Genomic DNA, 21,693 nt, shown 5'->3' on the forward strand with positions numbered 1-21,693 from the left:
CACTCTGGAGCAGGTTTCCATCAAGTTTTTCAGTGGACTTTGATCCGTTCATCTTTCCCTTGACCCTGACGAGTCTCCCATTCCCTTCCGCTGAAAACATCCCCACTCTAGGATGCTGCCACCACCATGCTTCACCGTAGGGATGCTGCCATGTTTCCTCCAGACGTGACGTTTGGCATTCAGGCCAAATACTTCAATCTTGGTTTCATCAGACCAGAGAATGTTGTTTCTCATGGTCTGAGAGTCTTGGGGTGCCTTTTGGCAAACTCCAAGCTGTCATGTGCCTTGTACTGAGGAGTGGCATCCATCTGGCCTGATTGGTGGAGTGCTGTTGAGATGGTTGTCCTTCTGGAAGGATCTCCCATCTCCACAGAGGAACTCTGGAGCTCTGTCAGAGTGACCATCAGGTTCTTGGTCACTTCCCTGACCAAGGCTCTTCTCCCTCGATTGCTCAGTTTGCTCAGCTCTTGGAAGAGACTTGGTGGTTCCAAAACGTATCAAAATGTGGAAAAAGTCGAGGGGTCTGAATACTTTCCGAATGCATTGTACATGGGCTACATATAGTAAGATAGAGGGGAGCTGTTTCGCTCACTCGGATGCTTTCTCCAGTGAGATAGTTTCTGCAACTTGCGAATTGAAGGAAAGTTGGCAGGTGCATAGTGCACTGTTCAGATGCTAGATTTTTTGGGGATGACCGTGCAAAAGTAACCTACTTTTTAAAGTGATTTGTTTGACAGTCATGCCTAGGGCCTCCAAATCACCAAGTCCGCCCTTGTGCAAGAGAGAGAGGGGAAGCCATAGCATTTCATGGTATGACTCCATAATGCTTTAACGGCTTGATTTACAAGTGCAGCATTTCATTTAAAGGGTTTTAAAATGTCAACAACAACAAGAGTGTTACTATTGTGACATTCTTCTTCAGCTTTTTCTCCCTATAGTGTCCCGGTTGAGTTATCTATAGTTGTCAAATGAAATTTGACTGTTAGTTCAGAGGCAAAGCGTAGACTGTGGATCGGAACCGAATGGAGAATCAGGCTTTAGAGTCATTGTTTGTCTCTCAACTTTACTCATCACAGGTACATTTATCACATTAGCAAGCAGAACCCGAAGTCTGGGAAAGGTTCTGGAGGAGCAGATGCAAAGTTGGGTAACGGAATGACGGTTTGTGCTGTTTGTTCTGTCATTCTGTTAGCGTCATTCTGTTACCAAATTTTGCATCTGCACTGTTCTTCAAGTTAGTGTTTTTGTAAGAATGTTTTTGTATGGTTTGTTTAACTTAGCAATCATTGGTTTTTCTTTAATGTACAGTTTATAGGGAGTAATCTTAGTCTCACCATCATCCTGTTACTGTGGAATTGCCCTCCTGTGGATTCAATGTCAGAGAAGAAGTGTTCTTTTCACCCTGACACAGAAACTTTCCTGAACTCCCTAATCCCTAACAGAAAGTAAACTCCTTCTATGTTCCCTTTTTCTACTCCCCAAACTCATCCCTTTTATTTTGTGTAATAAATAGAGATTATTCCACATTATTCCAAAACGGGAGGGAAAGTTAGGGCGCATCGACAGCCGCCCCAAGTGAAAGTAGGAAGCCAGTAAATAAGGGCCAGTGCCAAACACCTCCTGTGACCTCACACATGCGCACACAAACACCTCAAACTCACAGCAACCGTCAGATAAAACATGTGTCTGACTTTGCCTTGCTGCCAGGAAACACTAGGAGCAGTCCCTCATTCACTGTCATTAGATGGGCCTGCCATGTGAATGTACATTCATGCCACGTAGAATAGAATAACAACATACACTTCCTGACTGTGTACACGTAACAACCCTATAGCCTTCCATAACATCATGCCTAGTGAGATCACTAGCCCAGTCTCTATTCTGGAATGGAATTGTATGCATGGAATGTGATGAGTGACTGTTTTGGCTTTGAGTAACCATTCCAGTCACCATATTCAGTCACAAAGTAGGCTATAGAATTCTCCATGGACATGAATAATCCCATGGAGAAATAAATCCTCTGAACTCAGAAACAATGCAGCACTTAATGCGAAGTGTGTGTGTTTGTATTGTGTGTGTGTTTCTGTGTGTAGGGGAGCTTAAAGGCCAGCTTTCGAGCCTCTCACCATGCTCTCTTAACTTAAGTGTGCCATTACTGGCAGCTCCCCGGCTATGAGGGGATGAGATTATAAATAAGTTATTCTCTCCGAGGCCAGCTGTTGGGATGCCACCCATCGTGATCCTTGGTCATAACAGAGCGTGGCGCTGCCAGCCTGTCAACCGTTGCATGCCAATCACACTCTGCTGGGCTCTGTATCTCATCTCCTACCGCCGCCTCTGAAACAAAAACATCACAGAATGGGCCTACAACCGACATGGTGTAATCATTTAAATTGTCAACGCCTCGGCTCTCAGCGGACGCCACTGCTCTTGTGAATTCCCCCGCAAGCCATATCATTCAAACAGTTGATGATGAACAGAAATAATGAACATGAAAGCACAGAATGAAACCAAAAAAAGGGAAGAAAGCCATGTTATTTCAGACCGACAACGTGGGTCAATGCGAATGCACTGAGGGTTCAGATAACCCTAAGGTCTGGGAGGTCCCATGTTGAAATGCTGTTGCTTTGGCTTTGTTAAAATTAACTTGGTGTGCACTAGCTAGCTAGTGTTTGTCAGGTGTGTGTGTGCATATACAGTATGTGTGTGTGTGTGTCGGTGTGCAGGGTGTGTGCTGTGGAAGTGTGTTAAACCTGATAGCAGATAGCCATCTTTGATTGCACTAGTCTTCCTGTGGTCTGCAATCCTCATGACCACTTCCTCTCTCCCTGTGAGATCCGTAATGAAATGTTTCTCATTTTCTACCAGAGCCGCCTTGTCTCGCTCTAAACAGTGTTTTCAGCTCTGCAGGATTGAGCTAGAGAAAGGAATGGGTGGCGGAATCCAATCCACAATAGCCCACAATATCTTCACGACTCTCGGATGATTTAATGTCCCGGCCTTCCCTCTAAACCAGAATGGCTGGAGCGATAATTACAGAGGAGAATTAGAAGCAGGAGCGAAGAATGCAAGGAGCTTTATCCCACCAATGGGAGCCTTTGTTTGGCCCCTTTTGAGCCAAAACGGGATGTTTCTGCAAGAGATGCTTTAATCTTATTACAACCAGAGTAATGGCAGAGACGCGACATAGCTGTCAGAGCCACTATGGAGGTTTGCACACCAAAGCCCCCCTAGGAATTAATTCAATGTGACATGTTTTAGTAAAAAAAGTATTAAAATTACATTTGAGTCCTAAAACGTTGTAAACAGGAGCCATGTTGTAAACAGGAGGGAAGTGTCACAAGGCCATGCAAAGTTTACACTGGCTGTTGGCCAACTAAATACACTCCCTGGGTTTATGCTGAAAGAGTGAAGTCATGTTTGTACTTCTGCTCAACTAAGTACATTCCCAGGGTTTACGTTGAAAAGGTCAAGTCCTGTTTGAACTGCAAATCCATCTATTCATACAAGGTGACAAACCATAGGCCATTACCATAGTGTGTGATATTCACTAGAACAGCCTTCTACAATCTACAGGAAATGTATTTTTTCTATACTCTCTCACTAATGTGTTTAGACTATCAGGGATTGAGATGCAGTCAACCTCCATCCCCATGTCCCCTTTACTGTTTCTCTTTTCATTCTACCCTCAGAGAGCGAGTGCAAAACACACACACACACACACACACACACACACACACACACACACACACACACACACACACACACACACACACACACACACACACACACACACACACACACACACACACACACACACACACACACACACACACACACACACACACACAGACACACACACACACACACACCCCTGTGGTGCAGAGGACAAGGTGTTGTGCCTTTGACCATGAAGGTGGTATTATGTGTCCATTATTGTGTGCTGTTCATCATGCCGCTCCACAGACACGGAAGATTGCTTGTCCAAATGGAGCCCATAGATTCACAAGGCTGAGGCTGATGGAATATTGTGTGTTTGTGTGTGTGTGTGTGTGTGGCTACTATGTTCGCATATGTGTGCAGAGAAAGACTGGGATCTTTCTCTGCACAAATATTCATCATGACACAGTGTATGGTGGGAAGCCTGAAACAGACACAGGCGGGGGAAATCCCTCCATCATCAAATACAGTCACTGTCCTCATCACACACCGATCCCCATCTCTCCCAGCTCCAATCTTATCGCCAAGCCTGCATCTGTCCTTGTCCTAGCTACAGAATCCATGTCAGCCTTTTTCTACAATCCCGAGTCAGAGCCTCAGTGCCAGCCCCAGTCACACGTCCACATTTGTCCCTGCCCACCTCTGCCTTACATCACGGCCCAGGTACTGACCAAGACAGAATCACACTGGATTAACTGCACCATAATTATATTGGTCATTATCAAGATTTCTTCTCCCCCAAACATGATACATTTATTTGTCAGCTTAGTCTCCTAGCTCTCATCTGTCTATGGTACCATTAGCAAGACAGGTATCTAGTCTCTTAATAGGCTTTGATCTAAAATACACTAGCTCACTTTACAGTCGAGCAGTTGCAATTTCTCTTCTTTGTCTACCTCTGCGCTCTCCCCCTCTCTCTCTCTTTTTCATTGTGTCATCCTCTTCCTTTCTTGAATCCCAATGTAAAAAGAAGCCTCTTGTTTCTCAAATCCTTGTCAGATGCAGTCGCCACGTGTTCGGAATGTCAATTCTCTCATCCTATTTAACCAAAAGTCTGCATTGCTGACCAGCTGTCTAGTAAGTTTGTATTCATGCGTAGCAGCTTCATAACATCTTTACTTCCTGCTCTGCCTTCCAGGCTTTGTGAAGCGACACGAGACAGCTAATATCAAGCATTTCGCTACACTCGCATTAACATCTGCTAACCATGTGTATGTGACAAATACATTTGATTTGATTTGAGTATTTTATCTCAGTTCTCTGTGGATGCCTTTCCCTCCATGCCTTTCCCTTGGTATTGGGTGTTCTGCTGGCGTTTCTAACATTTGTGTCTATCTGAGTACGTGATGAGCCTTGGCAAACAGTCGGCACCAGCCATCCAGCCCTCAAGGTGATGCTGCAGAACACCAACCCTCTCGTCTCAGAAACATAACACTGTCTGGGAGACAGGCGTGTTGTTATTAAAAACAACACAAGATACTATCCTTCTCAAAAACCTGGACATTAATTCTAAATCTGCAGTGCCATTTCTATCTGAAGGGTGTCACTTACTGAGGAATTATTGCAGGCATTATTCGAGGACTTTGAAAGGACACGTTTGACACCCCTCTCTTTCGTTTCCGTTTTAGCTTGTCAATCTCTCCGCTTTCACAAAATAAATAGACAGCTTTCCCATCATCCAGATGTCAGTGTGATCCTGTTGCTGTGGCTTCTAAGGAACAGATTTGTTAGTAGTGGAGGACATGGTTGCCGTGGCAACCTCAGGCCCATGCTATTTCTGTTCCAGTGGATACTCTACTCCTCTCTGTGTCCTCTGCCCATTGTTTCCTCTAAGCTGTGGGTGTGAAGCTCCACCGGGACTGCCACGCAGAAGAAATATCAGGGTGCGCAGAGAAGCACGAGATTGAACTTCACTTAGCATTCTAGAGTTTTCCCCATTAGTTAACACTATCAACTTTTGCTACTTTTGTTTTGAGATCAAAGGAAGATCTACATGTAGCGATATGTGCACATTTGTACGTTTGTTCATATCTTTGCTAGTTAATGAGTTATTATAAATTAGTTATAGCTCATTTGTAGTTCGCATTGGGGGAGTGATTTGCTTCCTACAAGAGCACAAAACATGAGCATTTTTTTTTAAACATTTTTAAGATAACTAGTCAATAGGCACTGGGTGGCATAATTTGTCTGATTCTCTGTAATAATGGTATGGGAATAACAATGCATTTTATTTTGTCAAGTGGTATCTTGCATCACACAACATAACATTTTCAGGATAACATTTTCATTCTCATGGAATGTAGGCTTACATTAAACACCACACATTGACTGCTACTGTAGGCTGAACGATAGAACAGTTATTTCCATGTTAAAATGCAGTGGCCACTCCCTAGCCAGTCCTTTTGCCCCATCTCATTCAACCAAAATCTTTTGTATGATCTCTTATACATGATTTTAGGCCCAGATTTTGGAACGTTGTCTTTCCTGGATATAGCAACTATATTGTGATCACTGCATCCAATGGGTAGGGATACAGCTTTAGAACAAAGTTATACAGTATTAGTAAAATTGTGATCGATACATGTGGATGATCTTGTTCCTGTAGTGTTTGTAAACACCCTGGTAGGTTGATTAATAATCTGAACCAGATTACAGGCACTGGTTACAGTGAGAAGCTTCCTCTTGAGCAAACAGCTTAATGAAAACAAGTAAATATCCAGGTCCCCGAGAAAATAGACCTCTCTGTTTGTATCACATACACTATCAAGCATTTCACACATATTATTTAGATAATGACTGTTAGAACTTGGTGGCCTATAGCAACACCCCAAAAGAAAAGGCTTTAGATGTGCGAAGTGAACCTGCAACCACAACACTTCAATAACACTTGACATAAGATCTTCTCTAAGCATTACAGAGATTGGGCTCTGAATATATACAGCAACACCTCCCCATAAGCATTTCTGTCTCTTCTATAGATGTTATATCCTTGTGTTGCCACTGCTGTATCATCAAAGGATTTATCCAAGCAATATAAATAAAATAAAATCGAAATTTATTTGTCACGTGCACTGAATACAACAGGTTTACTTACAGTGAAATGCTTACTTGCTTACAGGCTCTAACCAATAGTGCAAAAAAGGTATTAGGTGAACAATAGGTAGGTAAAGAAATGAAACAACAGTAAAAACAGGCTATATACAGTAGCGAGGCTATATACAGTAGCTAGGCTATAAAAGTAGCAAGGCTACATGCAGACACCGGTTAGTCAGGCTGATTGAGGTAGTATGTACATGTAGATATGATTAAAGTGACTATGCATATATGATGAACAGAGAGTAGCAGTAGCATAAAAGAGGGGTTGGCGGGTGGTGGGTGGCGGGTGGCGGGACACAATGCAGATAGCCCGGTTAGCCAATGTGCGGGAGCACTAGTTGGTCTGCCCAATTGAGGTAGTATGTACATGAATGTATAGTTAAAGTGACTATGCATCTATGATAAACAGATTGAAAGTAGCAGCAGCGTAAAAAGAGGGGTAGGGGGGGTGGGTTGAATTTTATCTGATGTTTGTAAGTTATTATCTTCATGAACCTTATTTCTAAGGCTATATATATTCATTTGGGCTATTTTCAGCCCTTTCCTGGGTAGCTTATCAAAGATGATGTCATATGGAAAAGAGAAAACAAAGCAAGAGAAAAAAAAATATATTCAGCAGTTCATTAACGCCTAGCGTCGTCCGGGTTAGGGAGGGTTTGGCTGGTAGGGATATCCTTGTCTCATCGCGCACCAGCGACTCCTGTGGCGGGCCAGGCGCAGTGCACGCTAACCAAGGTAGCCAAGTGCACGGTGTTTCCACGGTGTTTCCACGGTGTTTCCACGGGTTGGATGTGCACTGTGTTAAGAAGCCGTGCGGCTTGGTTGGGTTGTGTTTCGGAGGACGCATGGCTTTCGACCTTCGTCTCTTCCGAGCCCGTACGGGAGTTGTAGCGATGAGACAAGATAATTACTAACAATTGGATACCACGAAATTGGGGAGAAAAGGGGGTAAAAAAAAAGGTAAAAGTATCATTAATTTCAATTAATATATAAGCAGACCAGACAGCAGGGATGCAGGGACCAGGGATATTCTCTTGATACGTGCTTGAATTGGACAATTTTCCATTCAAAATGTAACCAGGACTTTTGGTGTCAGGGAAAATGTATGGAGTAAATTGTACATTATTTTCTTCAGGAATGTAGTGAAGTAAAAGTAGTCCAAAATATAAATAAGAAAGTAAAGTACAGATACCCCCAAAAACGACTTAAGTAGTACTAAAGTACTTTACACCACTGTTAAAATGTTATGCATGGGATGCATTTTCTTCATTGTTTTTGATGGTGGGCCACTCTGGTAGGCCTACATTATGATCAAATAGCCACAGTGGCTTACTTGACCACTGTTAAAACTAACTTAAAGTGGGTATAGCCTCAGGGTTCACAGTAAAAGCGAGCCGGAAGAATTTTCACAACGTTCAAGTTTGCGCTCAACAGACCAGAAATTTGCTCAGTGATGAACTTTTTTTTGGAGGGAACATTGCCTCTGCCCTCCACCACACGCCTCTTACTCCCTCTGCCTCTCCTACACACCTCCCATCCCTCCTCCGCTTTGTTATCCTCCTCCTTTTCACTCTCTCCTACACACCTCCCATCCCTCCTCTGCTTCCTCCTCTTTCTCCTATACATCTCCCTCCCTCGCTTCATCCATCTCTATCTTCCATATCCTCTTCCATCTCTCCCTCTCCCGTTTTCTGTTTGCGACTACATTTTGTGAGCAGCTCAGCTTACCCCCCCTCCCCCCAGCCCCATGAGCCCCCCACTCCCCTCCCTTCCCCCCAACCCAATCTCCAGGATTTGAGCTCTGAGCTCCCCTGTGGCATACAATCTGACACTAAACCTCTATAGGAGCACACAGAGCCAGTCAGCCAGCCAGCCAGCCAACCATCCAGTCAACCAACCAACTAACTAACCAGCCAGTCAACTAACCAGTCAGTCCGCCAACCAGCCAGCCAGCTAGTCCACCAGCCAATCAGCAAGGTCACCAGCCAGCCAGGTCACCAGCCAGCCAGTCAAAAACAAACTGTGGTACGGTCTGCATTCTGGGGCCCTTACAGGGAGAAAGATAAAGACAGAGGGAGGAAATGAAGTACTGAGCCTCCGACCACATGGGCATTGGTATCTGAGCCTTATCTGCAGCCTCCATAACAACATCCAGTCCCCTGCAGGTCCAGATATGCATCTAAATGTGTGTCTGGCCAGGCCAGGCCGCATGCTGACGTATGTAGAGTGGCTAGCGGCTTTCTCTATCAAACCTCCCCTGAGGTCACACATATCAGTCTAATGGGCAGTGTCTGTCTCTCTCTGAGCCCTGGAGAGGATGTAGGGACTCTAAGCTAACTGGCCACTGTGTGGATGTGCTGAAGGTAGGCTCAGAGAAACAGATGAACCCATCCCTATGACGGGTGGTCAGTAGGAGCTCCTCCTGGAGAGAGACGTTGATATTATGCCAGGTCAAGGGCCATAGCTGACGGATATTATTGTCTTGCGTGACCAAGGTTTCATATAAACAGACATCCTCCTCAACCCATGGCCCAGAAGCCATTAGGAACTATTAGATTTAGGAACATTGGAAACAAAGCCAGAGCACATTGCATTCTAACTGTGATCCAGAAAGGTTGTCGCTGGAAGGCACATCCTCTGGTTAACCACAGACAGCAACCTTTATAACTTGTTGTTGGGTAGCGGTGAAGAACTACTGAGTTATTATTTTCTGTTCAGTTGGAGGATGGTGAAAACAGAAACATGTCCTGTGGATTTGGAAAAGGAAAGGTTTGAAGTGTGTGACAAGCAAACAATGTGGCCCGTTGAGACGGCCGGCGTCGAGGCGTCCATGGGAGACCGGTGACAGACAGTCTCTCTGCTAACGGTAGCTCCGGTCTGGAAGACCTGGAAGATGCCTAATCCTGGGGTGCCACAGCAGGACCTAATTATCCCTTTTGCACAGGAGAAAGGATGTCTGGTGTCTTCTCCTAAAATGGCAGCACCGGAGCTGTGATCCAGGATACACATTGAGCCAAGCCAGCCAAACTCTTTCAAGTCTCTGTCAGCCTTTTGACAGTGTCTTCCCATTGATGCCCTACCAACACCCAGTGGTGGAATGACAATGATGGAGAGAGACAGGATGAGAGGAACTAGGTACCGGTAGTTTATTTATGCACCTTTACCCACCACCTCTTCCCTCTCTTTCTGCTCTCTGGGGTATCTTTATGGCCTTAGAGCAGGGGTGACAAACTCATTTTGACCCACGGGCCGCATTCATTCTTCAACGAGGTCCGGGATGCCGCACTGAAAATTGGCTATATTTCCTCACCGTCAAAATGATTAGTGAGCTGGACACCGTCAAGAAACTGTGGAAATGTAGGTCCATTATTATTTCTACACAGAAATATTATTTCTACACCTCCCCACACACATTTTTTGTTTAGGAAATAAAAACACAAAATATCTTCTTCTTTTTTCATTACTCAAACCACCTGCGGGCCGGATTGGTATGTTGCGTGCCTTAGAGGATGAGCACTGTAGTTAGCTGTCCATAAAATCGGCTGACCGCCAGTTACCCTCTGGACCCTTTAATGTCACCTTCCAACAAAATGCCACCAACTGTTGTTGTTTGGATATGCTAATGTTTGATGCCCTTGGTTTGCCAAGCCAATACCCAAAGAGAAGCCAATATGCAGAGAGAAAGCAAGAGGATAAGCATTATTCAAAGGCTTGACTTTTGCTCCCTGCCTCTCTAGTGAGATGGCTGATGTTAAAAGTGGCCTTAGCAGCCTGGCTGTGCTTTGTTTGAATTGGTACCAAGGCCAGGGAAAATAAAAATAGAGATGGAGAGAAGGAGAGAGTGAAAGATGTGGAATGAGCGATGGAAAGAGAGAGCGGTTAAAGAACTGACTCGTATGAACCGACTGAACTGAAAACAGGCATTTATCCAACATTCCAAGCCTTCAATTTTGTTGTTGTTGTTTTCAATTACACTTCCTGATATTTTCTGACAGGTTTGCGGGTCAGCTATTGTCTTTCAAAGCGGCCCTAACAACGTGATGTGATAGCTGCTCTCTCTGTGGCTTTCCCTGTGAAAGCATTCATTATCTATGACACAGACAGCGATATGAAAACCTTAACCATACTTTCTGAGCCACATTGGTCTCATGGGGTTAAACGTGTGCCTATGTTTCAGAGCTGGAATGGGGATCCAATGACTTCTGATTTCCCCTGTTCAAACAGTATTATTTATTTAGCTAGTGTTTCATAGGCAGAGTGTGACCCTCTGCTCCCTCTCTCCCATTCTCTTAATGACACTGTTAACACCCCTTTGACCTGCTGTAAGAACAGTGAAGTGATATAGCAAGCTGTTATTGATTGAAGTGTGTTTTCATGGAGACTACAGATGTTCCTCACTCGATCTGATGGGGTTTTGAGTGGTAATCCTATGGATATGAAGGGAGTAGAGTATTCACTGAGTGTACAAAACATTAGGAACATCCTTCTAATATTGAGTTGCAACCCATTTTGCCCTCAGAACAGCATCAATTTGTTTGGGGCTTGGACTCTACAAGGTGTCGAAAGTATTCCACAGGGATGCTGTGCCATGTTGACTCCAATGGTTCCCACAGTTGGGTCAATGATATCCTTTGGGTGGTGGACCATTCTTGATACACACAGGAAACTGTTGAGTGTGAAAACCCAGCAGCGTTGCAGTTACTGACACACTCCAACCGCTGTGCCTGGCACCTACTAACATACCCTGTTCAAAGGCACTTACATCTTTTGTCTTGCTCATTCACCCTCAATGGAACACAAACACGATCCATGTCTCAATTGTCTCAAGGCTTTAAAGACCTTCTTTAACCTGTCTTCTACCCTTCATCTACACTGATTGAAGTGGATTTAACAAGGGATCACTTGGTCAGTATATGGTCAGTCTATGTCATGGAAAGTGCAGGTGTCCTTAATATTTTGTACACTCATTGTATGTGATAGACGCGGGAGGCTTTGGGAGAGGCTCGCCTCGGATTGGGGTTACAATAAGCTCCCCACTTAGTTTTGATTGATGAACAGTGATTTTTTTGACAGAAGAGGGCTAATGTGAGGTGTGTTTGTGTCTGTCTGTGTGTGTTTGTTTGTGTCTGTCTGTGTGTCTGTGTGTGTGTCAGTTAATCTATTATCATTTTGGTCTTGTCAAGCCGCAACACCTTCACTTTAATTACAGCCCATAGTGAAGCCACTTGAACCCTAATACTCTAATGGTGAAATGATGAGCCACTCAGGGCCATATGCATCACTCACTCACCTCAACTTTACTTTGTTGTAACCTACTTTGCCTCACACTGAATACCGCATAAGCTTTCTCTCCTCTCTTCTCTACTCTGTAAGCCTCTAATTGAGCCGCCAGCATTTGAGAGTTTGTCACCTCTGCTTTGGAAAATAACCTGGTGCTCCACCCCTATCAGCTCAATTAGAAGTGAGGTCAGGCCTAAGCGTGTTCCTCAGCTTGCTGGTTTTGATGTCCCGCCCTCTCAGGATGAGGCTGCAAGGGAGGGAGGCCACAGTAACGCACCACTCATCTGACTGATGTCTACTGGAGAAACATGTAGGCATGGGATTGTACAGGGAATGTACTTTCTTGCCTTGCTAGATAGGTGTAGATAGGAGGGGTGTGTGTGTTGGGTGTAGATAGGAGGGGTGTGTGTGTGTTGGGTGCAGATAGGAGGGGTGTGTGTGTTGGGTGTAGATAGGAGGTGTGTGTGTGTGTGTGTGTGTGTGTGTGTGTGTGTGTGTGTGTGTGTGTGTGTGTGTGTGTGTGTGTGTGTGTGTGTGTGTGTGTGTGTGTGTGTGTGTGTGTGTGTGTGTGTGTGTGTGTGAAGAGAGAGAGAGAGAGAGAGAGAGAGAGAGAGAGAGAGAGAGAGAGAGAGAGAGAGAGAGAGAGAGAGAGAGAGAGAGAGAGAGAGAGAGAGAGAGAGAGAGAGAGAGAGAGAGAGAGAGAGAGAGAGAGAGAGAGAGAGAGAGAGAGAGAGAGAGAGAGAGAGAGAGAGAGAGAGAGAGAGAGAGTATTACAGATGTGTTACTGTTTGCACATAAGTCAAAATAAAAATATATTTAAAAAACATGTGTGCTGCATGTGGTACAATGACAATGTGTGAGTGTAGCTCAAAGCTCCAGCACCAGAGGGACATAGAGGTCACGCCACAGCGACAGTTAATTATTCAACATTCATTATAATTCCCTGCTAACAACCTGCCTGGCAGGCAGCTAGCAGGCGACGCTTGCCTGATGACTCAAACTGAATTCTTCCGCTGCTCTATGTTTGTGGTGACATCAAAATTATGGTTGTTGTACAAAACAAAGTCATCACCGATTGGATCATCTCAACCAATCAGAGTATCAAAGCCAATGACAAATTGTAAAAATTACGCTTTACACACGCGTGTTCTGGCTTTGGCCCAAACCATCGGTTTCTGGGACCAATCAGACGGTCTAGAATGGATTTCCATTATAGAAATCCTCGGTGAGGTACTCAGATGTAGACTCATTGTGCTGTGCTGAGGCATAGTGTTTAGCAGGAGCAAGGAGTTTGGGTAGCCAGGCAAAGGCAACGCTAACTAATGACTGGAAAGTGGTTAATACACTGTACATGTCATGACCATACTATGCTAGTACAGCACCACCCTATAGCCTACTAGCTAGTCTGACATGAAGGTGAACCATGAAGATGCACTGCAGGCCATATAAAAAAGCCTCATAAAGATATTAGCATCTCTATGGTGCTATACCAACCCCTATGATGTGCACTGCCATTTGACTGCAAACCATAGAAATGAACCTTACAGAGATAATATGTCTCATGTGGACATGGGCTCAGAGCTCTGGAACAGTTCTTCATTCACTGGACATGCGCAGATCTTAGAGAGAGCTCTAGGAATTAGTTTAAAGGCCACATGAATGTCCCTCCCTTTTCATTTGCCTCTGAGGGGACAGTACTTGGCCACTTTATCTGAGCCCTTGGCAACTTCCTAACTCTCGGACTGGAAGAGACGAGTCCAAGACCGTGGAATTACAAGAGAGTGGGGAACGGGGAAATGTATGATTGCAGATTTACAGGTTCTTGCTTATTAAAACATTGTCCTGGATTTAAAAGTGAACTTGGCACTGGGAGTTTCTGCCTCTGCTGTGAAGCTTCTGAGTCTGATAAATTGCCTTGACTTTGCTGAGTCTGCATTGACTGACTGAATATGCCTGAAATAAGCCAAGTTGTATGGGGAGACGTATTGCTATACAGCACTGCGCTGTCTGTGTCTGTTCCACTGTTCTGCTCCCGAGCTGTGGTATGCTGTTTAAGCCCCAGACAAAGGCAATTCAGTTGTTTTGAATCACACATTAGCTGGCCTCTCTTTGATTACTCACACACTGTGACCTCACTCCCTCTGACTCACAGAGCTCCTTATGAAACCTGAATCCCTAACACAAACAAGCATCTTTCTTTATGACTGGCAACCTCCTCTCCATGCACCACAATTGGTTTACATGGTTGTGGAGGGATATTGTGGAGGGATTAGGACCGGATCATGGACAGGAAACAGCTCTGTGGAGTGGCTGGATCTGGCAACCCCAGGATGAAGGGACCAAAGTCAGCCATTCCCACATCCATAATTTACTCTTTCTCCAAAATGATGGGTGTGAGCCCCAGATTTAGACGTGAAAATGGTTATTCGAGGTGAAAATGGTTATTCAAGGTTTGTGCATTTCCTGAAGACAGTTAGAGGTCTGCTCACGCCCAGAGCAGGATGTAGTCTAGTCTAGATCTGGCAGAAATAGACAGCTCTGCTCCCTCTCGTCTCCTCCTCTCCAGGGCTTCAGAGTCGTTTGTCTCACTCTAGACTTTCTTCTTTTCTTCTCTCCCTCATTAAGGCGATGGTAAAAGGCCCTTCCAGATATCCAAGTCTGTTTCTTGGCCTCATCCATTGAAGCGAGCAGTACTTTTTTACCTCTTTGTATTACTAAGACTTTCACTGTTCTCTTCATTTCCAACAAAGAATGTATAGAATTCCACTCCCACCACAGTGTATCAATCATTTACATGTAATATATGTGGTTTGAAATATACCTCTGGAAATGAACGCCTCGGATAACATGGAATGAACCAATGGTTATTTTCTTTCATTTAAGCTCAGTGGAAGTGAATAATTGAGGTGTGTGTGTGTGTGTGTGTGTGTGTGTGTGTGTGTGTGTGTGTGTGTGTGTGTGTGTGTGTGTGTGTGTGTGTGTGTGTGTGTGTGTGTGTGTGTGTGTGTGTGTGTGTGTGTGTGTGTGTGTGTGTGTGTGCACGTACAGTGTGTTCTGACTGATACTATTATTCAGAGAACAGTGAAGAAAAGATAGTCTGTTCTGATCCACCACTTTAGACTTGCAGACTTTAAAGTGCAGAAGGTTTTTGAGAATATATGAATACAGATGCATTGTGATGATGATGAAATACTTGGTTTTGAGTCCATAGAGCCAAGCCAAGTTGTCTTCCATAGTGAGGGGCTGTTAGTGTGGATGTACTACAGTTTGAGAAGTGCTCCTCCCCTGGGATGTCAGACAGCCTGAGCTGACCTTGGTAGTGGAAAGGAGAGTGGGGTTCGATACTTTCTCTGCTTCTCACTGCCCAGCCCGATCCATCTGATAGCTGATAATGTAATTACACAGTTTACCACACAGCTCAAGCATTGACTGACTGCTACAATGTGTTAAATGGACAGAGAGAAACTTTGCTTTCAGATACTTGATCTTGTTGTATATGTAAAATCAATATCTACTTACATCATGATTCATATATGAATCTAGTGTGAGTGATGTATTGTTGTGAGATCGGATCTGAAACTTGGTCTGTGGCAACAGATGATTTATTTGGGTGTAATTTAGTCAAAATGAAAAAAAGACCAGGTTATGTGTTGTAGTATTCACATAATTACAACCAATGACATATGCTCTCTACAGTTTTCTATAGTTTAAGTCTTCTTAAACTGTGTAAACACAGTCCTAAACTATAATCTGAGGTCAAAGGGACCCGACCATGTCAAAAAGCTCCACGTTACCTTGCCTCAAAAACATTGGAGGGGACTCACTCCCCCTACCTTCAGTAGAAAGAAGCAGGGCACTGTTTTATGACTGAGGTCACTGATCACATTAGCAGAGATTTGTACTTTGATAAAAGCTACATAGTGGCCATTATGTTATTGGCTCTGTTACTGCTGATGGCTGCTTCATCTGTGACTGAGCTTTTAATACTTTTTGGCCACACTTATACCATACTAACTATCAGTGGTATTAGTAAATACTGTGTTGTACCAGCAGTACTAATACTGTTTTAAAAAATTGCAAAAAAATCCATTTAACTTTTATTTAACTAGAGAAGTCAGTTAAGAACAAATTATTATTTACAATGATGGCCTACCCTGGCCAAACCCATAAAATGTTGTGCACCGCCCTATGGGACTCCCAATCACGGCCAGATGTGATACAGCCTGGAATCGAACCAGGGCCTGTAGTGATTTATATTACATTACATTTAAGTCATTTAGCAGACGCTCTTATCCAGAGCGACTTACAAATTGCACTGAGATGCAATGCCTTAGACCACTGTGCCACTCGGGAGCCATTGGTTATTCCATTGTAACTTATGAAATAATGACTGTCATTTAAAGGGTTGTCACATGGTTTCTACCAAGCGATAACAATAACTTGGGTAGACTATGCACAGTTGTTTGTTATGTTTATCACGTACTGTTAATGAGATTTACCAGAGTGTGAAAGGGAGAATAATAATTGACAGACACCTAATAGTCTTGCCTGACATAATTATGTGGGAAGATAGCCGACTTCTATTAGTCTTATTATGTGAGCAGTTTCACAGACTGATTGCCTGTCTCTGTATCTGAGCTACATGTCTCTGTTTCTTTTAATTGTGTTCAATAATCTGTATCTCTGTTGGCTCTCTGTCTCCCTCTGTATCTATCCTAAAAGTGTCTCTTTATCTAACTTCTGCCTCTCCCTCTCCCTCTCTCTCCTTATCTGTCTCTTTCTGTCTACGTATCTAACCTTCATGTCTCTCTCTCTCTCCCCCCTCTCTCTCTGTCTCTCTGTCATTGTAGGTTTTGAGCTGCTGTACCAACCGGAAGTGGTGAGGCTGTACCTGTCTCTGCTAACTGAGAGTCAGAACTACAACACTCTGGAGGCTGCCGCAGGGGCCCTGCAGAACCTCAGCGCCGGACAGTGGACCGTGAGTCTCACACACATAAACACACACAAACTGGGATTATGGGTAATAAGGTCTCTGAAACTCAATAGGCTGAACAAGTCATTTATCCCAAATGGAGCTCTGCACTGTCAGTACAAAAACACTTCCATTTGGTTACAGTAGTGAGTAATCAGAGTGTGATGTTTTTTCCAGCATTTACACAGTCATTACCATCACTAGTGTAAAATACAGAGGCCTATAATGTTATTCCCTTCAGGAATTATAGGCTGAACAATTAGTCTGTACTGGCCTATGTTAGGCCTAGAGAGCTTTGTCATTTTGGCTCTATCGTGATTCATTTTTTAACACCTATGTGTCATGCTGTAAACATATCCGTTGCCACGGCATTAATCATCACCAGGCTCCAGCACCATGCTCACACCTTCCTGTTCCTCTCAGCTCGTTCACAGATCTCTCCATCCACAGCGGTGGCAAAACACAACAGACAGGATGTTAGATTGATTTGAAAACATCCAACTTGTATCTCTTGCTGTTAAATTTAAAACACTTACACATAACCTGTGATAACATGTACAACCCTACAGTACATGTATACCATGTATAAACCATGTCACAATTTTCATTTTTACTGTTTTCTATCACTGCACTGGTGATTTTTAATAATTAGGTACAGTGCCTTCAGAAAGTTTTCATACCATATTGACTTTTTACACATTTTGTTGTGTTATAGCCTCAAATGCAAAATGTTACTAATGAATAAAAAATGAAAAGCTGAAATGTCTTGAGTTAATAAGTAAGTATTCAACCCTTTTGTTATGGCCTAAATACGTTCAGTAGTAAAAATGACCTTAACAAGTCACATAATAAGTTGTGTGGACTCTGTGTGCAATAATAGTGTTTAACATGATTTCTGAATGACTACCTCATCTCTGTACCCCCACACATGCAATTATCCGTGCGGCCCCTCAGTCGAGCAGTGAATTTCAAACACAGATTCAACCACAAAGACCACAGAGGTTTTCCAATGCCTTGCAAAGAAGGGCACCAATTGGTAGATGGGTTACTACAAAGATACAGGTGTCCTTCCTAACTCAGTTGCCAGAGAGGAAGGAAACTGTTTAGGGATTTCACCATGAGGCCAATGGTGACTTTAAAACAGTTACAGAGTTTTAATGGCTGTGATTGGAGAAAACTGAGGATGGATCAACAACATTGTAGTTACTCTACAAAACATTAAATGACAGAGTAAAAAGAAGGAAGCCTGTACAGAATAAAAAAATATTCCAAAACATGCATCCTGTTTGCAATAAGGTACTAAAGTAATAACATGTGGCAAAGAAGTTTGCAAATCCAACACCTCACTGAGTACCACTATTCATATTTCCAAGTATGTTGGGGACTGCATCATGTTATGGGTATGCTTGTCATCGGCAAGGACTAGGGAGGTTTTTGGGAGATCAAAAGAAACGGAATAGAGCTAAGCACTGGCAAAATCCTAGAGGAAAACCTGTTTCAGTCTGCTTTTCCACTGGGAGACAAATTCACCTTTCAGCAGGACAATAACCTAAAACACAAGGTCAAATATACACTGGAGTTGCTTACCAAAACTACATGGGGTGTTCCTGAGTGGCCTAGTTACAGTCTTGACTTAAATTGGCTTGAAAATCTATGGAAACTTGAAAATGGCTGTTTATCAATGATCAACAACCAACTTTACAGAGCTTGAAGAATTTTAAAAAGAATAATGTGCAAATATTGTACAATCCAGGTGTGTAAAGCTCTTAGAGACTTACACAGAAAGACTCACAGCTGTAATCGCTGCCAAAGGTGATTCTAACATGTATTGACTCAGGGGTGTGAATACTGTTGTGTATACTGAACAAAAATATAAATGCAACATGCAACAATTTCTGAAAGATTTTACTGAGTTACAGTTCATATAAGGAAATTAGGGCCTCATGAATTTATTTCAATAGACTAATCTATGGATTTCACATGACTGGGAATACAGATATGCATCTGTTGGTCACAGATACATTTAGAAAACAGGTTAACCAGTCAGTATCTGGTGTGACCACCATTTGCATCATGAACACGACACATCTCCTTCACATAGAGTTGATCAGGCTGTTGATTGTGGCCTGTGGAATGTTGTCCCACTCTTCAATGGCTGTGAGAAGTTGCCAGATATTGGCGGGGACTGGAACACGCTGTTGTACATGTCAATCCAGAACATCCCAAACATGCTTAATGGGTGATATGTCTGGTGAATATGCAGGCCTTGGAAGAACTGGGACATTTTCAGTTTCCAGGAATTGTGTACAGATCCGTGTGACATGGGGCCATGCATTTTCATGCTGAAACATGAGATGATTGCGGCGGATGAATGGCACAACAGTGGGCCTCAGGATCTCTTCACGATATCTCTGCATTCAAATTGCCATTGATAAAATGCAATCGTGTTCATTGTCCGTAGCTTATGCCTGCTCATACCATAACCCCACCACAACCATGGGGCACTCTGGTCACAACGTTGACATCAGCAAACCGCAAACACGTCGCCAAACACATGGTCTGCGATTGTGAGGCCAATTGGACATACTACCAAATTCTCTAAAACAATGTTGGAAGCGGCTTATGGTAGAAATATTTGCATTTAAATTCTCTAGTAACAGCTCTGGTGGACATTCCTGCAGTCAGCATGCCAATTGCACACTCCCTCAAAACTTGATAAATCTGTGGCATTGTGTTGCATATTTTGGAGTGGCCTCTTATTGTCCCCATCACAAGGTGCATCTGTGTAACACAACAAAATGTGGAATAAGTCAAGGGATATGAATGTTTTCTGAAGGCACTGTATATAAAGAGAGAGAATCGCTCCCTCCCTCCACAAAAAATACAGCTTCTATCTCAAGGCAATCCGACTGCTAGACAGCAATCAATAACTCAGAGAGGCTGCTGCCTACATTGAGACCCAATCAATGGCCACTTTAATAAATGGATCACTAGTCACTTTAAACAATGCCATTTTAAATAATGCCACTTTAATAATGTTTACATATCTTACATTACTCATATCATATGTATATACTGTATTTTATACCATATATTGCACCTTGCCTATGCTGCTCGGCCATCATCCATATATTTATATGTACATATTCTCATTCACCCCTTTAGATTTGTGTGTATTAGGTAGTTGTTGGGAAATTGTTAGATAACTTGTTAGATATTACTGCACTGTCGGAAATAGAAGCACAAGCATTTCGCTACACTCACATTAACATCTGCTAACCATGTGTATGTGACCAATAACATTTTATTTGATTTGATTTATGTAGTTATTTTATTTATGTAGTTTGAGCAGATCAAATCAAATATTATTGGTCACATACACATATTTAGCAGATGTTATTGCGGGTGTAGCAAATGCTTGTCTTCCTAGCTCTTAACAGTGCAGTTGTATTACAACAATACACACAAAGCTAAAAGTAAAATAATGGAATTAAGAAATGTATTAATATTAGGACGAGCAATGTTGGAGTGGCATTGACTAAATTACAGTATAATATAATACAGTATATACATATGAAATGAGTAAAGGAGTATGTAAACATTATTAAAGTAACTAGTGTTCCATTATTAAAGTGGCCAGTGATTCCATGTCTGTGTATATAGAGGATGATCAGAATGCCTGTCCACACTGGGGCTTGGGGCTGATGCTAACACATCAAACCTCTGGACATAACGTGTTCCCATTCCCAATGAGGATATCTCATCCCCTTCTCCTTGCTGCTCCCTTGCTGTTTAACTTCTATGGTACGGTCAGTTTTAGGTTTACTACTTCCACCCAGTGGCCGGGTTCTGGTGTTGCACCAGTTTAATTACATCTCAGGGGGTAACTGTGTACAGCAAAGGAGCTCTTTCATGCCAAACTTATTGTTTTGTGTTACAGAAAAAAGAGAGGAGCATTCGTTGATGTTTAATCAGTGACAAATTCCATCACATGACAGTCTGTAGCCCTGCTGTGTAATTTTCTTGAACAGTCCAATCTAGATGGCCACTGTTGGCTGTGCTCATGTACAATAATTGTGTGTGGTGTGGGGTGGTGTGGGGTGGTGTGGGGTGGGGTGGGGTGGGGTGGGGTGGGTGTGTGTGTGTGTGTGTGTGTGTGTGTGTGTGTGTGTGTGTGTGTGTGCGTGCGTGCGTGCGTGCGTGCGTGCGTGCGTGCGTGCGTGCGTGCGTGCGTGCGTGCGTGCGTGCGTGCGTGCGTGCGTGCGTGCGTGCGTGCGTGCGTGCGTGCGTGCGTGCGTGCGTGCGTGTATGTATTCTCTCTTCACAGACATTTTATCCTTATCATCCATGTTCCCTCCTCTCTCTGTCCCCAGTGGTCCAACTACATCCGTGCCACAGTGAGGAAGGAGAAGGGTCTTCCCATCCTGGTGGAGCTGCTGCGTTCTGACTCTGACAAGGTGGTCCGAGCCGTGGCCATCGCCCTGCGCAACCTCTCCATCGACCGGCGCAACAAAGACCTGATCGGTACGACCATTGACCAACTGTATGCTGTAAAGAGAGGCTGTGTGTTAACTGTGGGCATGACCACACACTGTTAACACATGGCCTCTCTTTACAGCGTACAG

General features: G+C 43.6%; 1 protein-coding gene across 20 annotated transcripts in view; it reads left to right on the forward strand.

Moving 5' to 3' along the window:
- Positions 1-21,693, forward strand: part of LOC118358464 (splicing regulator ARVCF-like) — a 366,019-nt gene that overhangs the window by 329,666 nt on the left and 14,660 nt on the right. For all 20 annotated transcript variants that reach the window (XM_052479027.1, XM_052479028.1, XM_052479020.1 and 17 more), the window contains 2 exons: positions 16,947-17,074; positions 21,442-21,592. In XM_052479027.1, the coding sequence (XP_052334987.1) occupies positions 16,947-17,074; positions 21,442-21,592 (279 nt within the window). The remainder of the gene's footprint in view (positions 1-16,946; positions 17,075-21,441; positions 21,593-21,693) is intronic.

The sequence above is a fragment of the Oncorhynchus keta genome, chromosome 25 (assembly GCF_023373465.1).
Source record: "Oncorhynchus keta strain PuntledgeMale-10-30-2019 chromosome 25, Oket_V2, whole genome shotgun sequence".
In the NCBI taxonomy this organism is placed as follows: Eukaryota; Metazoa; Chordata; class Actinopteri; order Salmoniformes; family Salmonidae; genus Oncorhynchus; species Oncorhynchus keta.